At 31.9% G+C, this 6,008-nt stretch overlaps 1 protein-coding gene across 1 annotated transcript in view; it reads right to left on the reverse strand.

Moving 5' to 3' along the window:
- The window catches only part of LOC134276998 (leukocyte tyrosine kinase receptor-like), a gene marked incomplete at its 3' end in the record, with an annotated part of 31,250 nt that extends 25,248 nt beyond the window's left edge, over window positions 1-6,002 (reverse strand). Inside the window, exons 1-2 of the mRNA XM_062759280.1 lie at window positions 5,803-6,002; window positions 1,107-1,197 (exon numbers count right to left, since the gene is read on the reverse strand). Coding sequence (XP_062615264.1) covers window positions 1,107-1,197; window positions 5,803-5,900 — 189 coding nt within the window. The remainder of the gene's footprint in view (window positions 1-1,106; window positions 1,198-5,802) is intronic.
- Window positions 6,003-6,008: the final 6 nt, after the last annotated feature.

The raw sequence follows: 6,008 nt of genomic DNA on the forward strand, positions 1-6,008 counted from the left end.
ACCATTTAATCAGAAGTATACCAGTAATCAAAGTTTCATTATTACTCTAACTATCCCCCCAACTAAGCTTATCAGGGGGTGCAATTTAACATAATTGGTATTTTTGAAATGATAATAGCAATCAACAGTAATTTTGGCTTTTTTGATAACCAATCTTGCAGTATGTAATAATTCTGATAGACAACTCTTTTCAACATTTCCTAAGATTTGAAGATATTACAGTTGAAAAGTAATTTACATTTTCATATTCAAAATATAAAATTTCTTTCTATTGTAAATATGATAAGGGGAACCAAAACTTCAATGAAATATGTCTCTGAATGTCAAAAGTGGGTAATGCATTATCTTTACAGTTACGAAATAATGAGTTTTTCCTATAATATAACACCATAGCGGTATCTGGACACAGTGGTTAATGCATTAGCTTTACAGTTATGGAATAATGAGTTTTTCCTATAATAACACCACAGTGGTATCTGGACACCTGTCCTTAAAAACCAAAGCTTTGTGTCATGGAAGGTGCTGGCACAAAAAAATATAAGGCCAAAAATAAAAATAGTCTTGTTTCCTGCTACCCGACCTACCCTATTTTTTTGCACCCGACCCTAAAGTTTTTTATCAAGTTTTGGGGGAAAAAATCAGGAATTTTTGGAATTTCATGTTCCAAAACTGAGAAAAAATATATATTTAATTGGTATTTCATAAAATTCTTTGTTTTAAATAGGGACTTTCATAAAATACCATTTGAGTTGTGCATCAAGAGACATGAAATTTAATTTTAAAAGGCAATATTGACCTATATGGCATGTTTAATTTGATCTTGTATTAATTCATATCCAAAGAAACACTGTTGAAAAAAATAAAATAAAAAAGAAAAATAAAATAATTTCCCTACCTACCTACCCTATTTTTTTCAGGCTGGTAGCAGGAAACAAGACTATTATTTTTTTTTGGCCTAACCCCACATCTCAAAAGCTCCAATTGCCCAGAACAGACTTAAATTTACTATCCAGCTGTAAGTGGTGGTGTCTTAAAAATTCTCATAGGGACATTAAACAAACAAACATGATGACAATTAAATGGTTATGACTTTTTAAACTCCATACCTTAACAGCAACTGGCATCTCCCTTTCCATATTTTGAAAACCTAAAATGTATCCCTTGTAAACTTCACCAAATGCCCCTTGACCTAATGCCCTGCATTGAAAATAAGGACAATATAAATTGATTTATGCATTCTGAAATTATTGTAAAATTATGGTGTTAAAAATTGCAACAATTATTCTCCATGTAACATATGCACACAGAAAAGGCTTTCTATTGTTCTTTTTCATATCTCTTTATATCATTCATATGAAGTGGAAAAAGAAATGTAAAATATTGTACATATCAATTCATTTCTGACAAAGATGGAATTAAGAACCATAAAACAGTTGGCTCTCAGGAAGAAATCTGGAGATATACAGTACAGGCAACGCGGATCCCGTATTAGACCGCGTCCCCTCCGCGGTGTATTAATCCTTTCCGCGTTACACCGTCGCGGGTTTTGATCGCGGTGCTACCTGAGACCGTGTTTACACCGCGGCGGGGCCCGCTACCGTTATTCTTCAGCTTAGATGTTCTTATCTGTAAAGTATTGTCGATTTTAATCGTGTCGAAATGAGGGGGGGGGGGGGAGGATTACGACCACATTAATATTAATAGATTTATACCATTACATGGATTCTTTAAAAATTCATTTCTAAGTTTTATCAAATTGTTTAATAAAAAAACATCTTTTTTTTTTTTTTTTTACCAATGGTCACTCAAAATTAATTAATTCTCAATAACGTCTGTTAACAGTAATACATGTACAGTATAGGATGAAATAAAGTCGAATAATTTATCGAATATATTAACTTAAAGTTTATTTTCAAAATCAATAATGCCACCCCAAATGATCTTCAAATTGCTAAAAAGGTATAATTAAAATTTAAAGAATGTTATGATATCGCTTCTCTTTATATGCATTGTATAATCCGCTGTTCGTAGTTAGCCCGTGTAGTTGCAGTTACATGTAGCTATGTGTTTATTTATCTGCGAGATTATATCAGTCATTTGGTTTCATTTAGAAAAGTACCGTTACTTCTGTATACATATCTGTTATAAATAATGGCATGAAAAACGATGATAGATAGTGATACATAATTATACATAATTACAATTAAATTTTAACAAAACACGCGTAAGTGTAGGAATACCGTTGCTCCATTATTATGCGCTACACTGTAACACTATGAACTAAATATCGACCTTTTTTTTTGGGGGGGGGGGGTTTCTTGTTGATAAAATAATCACAGGTATTTCTATTCAGAATATTAATAATATCATAGCTAGTATTTGAATGTATTTCTATTTTCTGCTCTTTTCGAAAATTACTAAAATCATGTTTATGAACATAAACAAATTTCAGATTTCTCCGGTTCAAATAAAACACAAACACAAATATGGGCCCTTAAAATATTTGAACACACAACACAGAAATTAACTTATTTTAATCAGCAAGTTGCCATGCTTCAAGTTTTCTGTGTAACCGTTCGGTTTTCCTCAGGTAATTTTGGTGTGGAGTGGAGCTTACTCGAAGCGGATGAGAAGCCCCGAGGGAACGACACTGTCTAGTGTACATACTACCTATATACACAGGATGTTACCTGAGTGTATTACCTGTATGCGTTTTCCTACGACATTGTAAAACGAAGCCGTTTTTTTTTCATGTGTAGCTCATGAATTGAAATGCAAGAAAGAAAGAATGTTTTTGTTGCAGACAGAATCCTTTTTAAATTTTTTGTTTCAAATAAATATTTTCAAGAATTCGACAATTTTAATATATTGTGTTTTTCTTAATCAAATTTTATAGCAAAAATACATTTTATCTTACCACCAAAATCTGTCGTTGTAATCTGGCGACAAAAAGGGAAGTAATTCAAATTACATGTCATGTACATATGCTAAACGAAAGAAGAAAGGGGATCATAAACAAGTCTCTCGATAAATAACAATAAAACTTAGACAAATTCGACAAATGGTCAATAAACTGATAAATCAGCGGTAGTTTTATTCGCTAAACTTAAGAAATTGATATACTGATCAAAAGGGAGGAAAAACGACCATGCACGTGCCTTAATACTGTGATTCTTCTCTCTATCTCCTCTCTCTCTCTTTCAATCTTCTAACTGGTACAGATATAAACAGACACGAAATAACATAGTAATGGATCATTATTTGATTTAATTGATATCAAATACTTCATTAATTTGTTTTAAATGTTTTTTTTTACTTTTATTCTTTTTATACACTCCGTTTAAAAAAAAAGCAACAATAATTTTACACAAATTCCAAGGCTAATATCACATCTGAAAATGATATCGATGAAATAATAATGAAACAATGAATCAAATGTGTTGTTGAATGGCTAGACAACGACATGCACACTCAGCAAGCGTTACCCAAGGTATACTATAAGACAGGTGTGAAACCCCCAGGGCATATCGTTTCCTGCTCAGGCACTGCTAATCCCTATACACAGGAAATGATCGCGGCTAATACTTAATACACAAAGAAACAGAATTTGTCAAAGAAAACAAAAATATATGAATTTTTGCATTGAATATTTATTAATATAAACTATAATTTCGTCTGTGAAGTTTATCATTACACCTGCACATCCTATCTTATCTACTGAACACGAAAATCGAGAAATATTAAAATTAAAAAGAAAGACATTGTATTTAAAAGTAAAACATGTTAATGTGAAGGTGAAAAACGATATTTTTTCTTGATCTCTTGTATAAAGTTCACGTGCTCAAAGTTAACTCTCGTCATCGAATGCTTTCCGGTCATTTGACAATTTGAGAAATATGCCTGCACATTTATATAAAAGAGGGAAATACATTAAAGAAAATTAATTAATTAAATTAACTTAATTTGGGAACAGAACATAAACGATGAGAAATAAAGAAGAATAGAACTTTTCCTTGATATCTAGGATAAAGAAAATTTAAGTTCACGTGCCCACTACATGTAACTGCAAATGCTCGTCATCGGATGTTTTCCGGTAATTTGACACTTTAAGAAAAAGCCTGTACATTTTAAATACAATAAATCGAAATTAATTAATAAACAATATGAAGATGTACATTTTTTAAAAGATGTACATCTTTTTTTTTCAAATGAATGCTGAAAATCGTTCATCGAAACTTAAACAGTCTGAGTTCAACATTTATTACAGTTTGCATATAATACGAAGATTAAAAAAAAAAAACTAATTAAAATTTCTAGTATTTAATTTTGTTTCTTGATAGATTCTTAACAACACAAAATAATTAACCAATTGCAAAGACGTAACAATTTAATAAAATTTTCTATTCAATTTCAAAGATTGATATGTAATTTTAGAAACAAAAATAAACTTATTTTTTCTTAGTTTAAATTCTATTCATAGCAAAATTTATTAATAAATACACGGTTTTTTGTTTTTTTTTTTTTGTTTGTTTGTTTGTTTTTTTGTTTTGTTTTTTTTTGTTTTTTTTTTTTTGTTTTTTTTGTTACAGGGAAAATTCGCAAATTACAATTCGGGGAGATAACTCCCGTTTGTTTACGATACTAATTGTCAGTAATTGATCGATGATTTAACCGCGGCGGGGACAGGTAAGTGATGAATTTCCCGCGGAGGGAACGCGGTTTACCTGTCTACCTGGCCAAATACCGCGTTGTGATTATACCGCGGCGGGGACGCGGGAAATACGGGATCCGCGTTGCCTGTACTGTACAACAAAAAAACTCTGTTATAACGAAGTCACTGGGATCTATGAAATTATTTCGTTATATCCATTATAACCATATAAGAAATTCATTAAATTTAAATAGCTGGGGATCCAGGATGAATTCGCTATATCCGTGTTCGTATTTAAACGAGTTTTACTGTAGATGGTTTTACAAAAATAGGATCTACCTTAGACATTTTAATAGGGAAAAAAGCAAATGTGTTTTTAATTAAAAACCAGCAGTAAGTTGATTTTTCCTCTTATGGAGAAAAAGCAGAAATATTCAAATTGCTCATAATTTGTGAATCTGTATATAAATTTTGAGAAATAAGGCAATTTAATTGTAGTTGTGTAAAGTTCCATTTACCAGACTTGCATGCAACAGATGTAAAGTTTTTTGATGTTCAGTGAATTTTGATTTTCACAGCAGTGTTTTTCATCTATAAATTGTTCCATTCTTAGTGCCAAAAAAAAAAGGTTGGTTTTTCTCAATTTTCAGATTAAATATTACTGCTTGGTGCAGGGGTTAGAGCATTTTTGCTCTAGAATTGCAGAGTAAGGAGATGACCTGTCCTTCTTGCGACACCATTTAAACCAAGTTACATCTCATAGTAGGTGTTGGCATTGAAAAAAATCTCTCTGCTCAAAGGTTAAATGTGCTGAGTTCATAGGTCTTAATTTGCAAATTCATCAAACCATGTTCATTTCAAAGAAGAGTAAAATGTGAAAATCACAAACAATGAAATAATTCCCTATACAGTAACTATCTTTTTTCACTTTCATATCGCCCACTTATGATAAATGTAATTTGTGTACAATAAATACTAAGTATACACTTTTTAAAATGGGTGGGACTGTAGCCCTCAATAGTCATCCGACTCAATATTTTCAAACCAGCAAGCTACAGATCTCCAGCCTTCTTTACATACCATCTAGGTGTATATAAACACAGACATCCCCAAATCAGTGAATATTTCAATCACATATACTACTGATATACCTGACTAGCTCTAGTTTGTTGCGATTGAGTTCATTCAGCTGTTGCTCGGGGTATTTAGCAGCGACAAAGTCATAGTTTGGGTTGTACTCCGTCATCATCTGATGGTACTGTATGGTGCCGTTTCTTATGAAGCTGGATGACGAATGTCTGGCAAAGTTCTGACTGGCTGTCTGCAGTTCAATCCGAACAGCATCCAAGTGTAACCG

This window comes from Saccostrea cucullata, unplaced genomic scaffold (assembly GCF_032062105.1).
Source record: "Saccostrea cucullata isolate Sc308-1 unplaced genomic scaffold, CSIRO_AGI_Scuc_v1 ctg6991, whole genome shotgun sequence".
Lineage (NCBI taxonomy): Eukaryota > Metazoa > Mollusca > Bivalvia > Ostreida > Ostreidae > Saccostrea > Saccostrea cuccullata.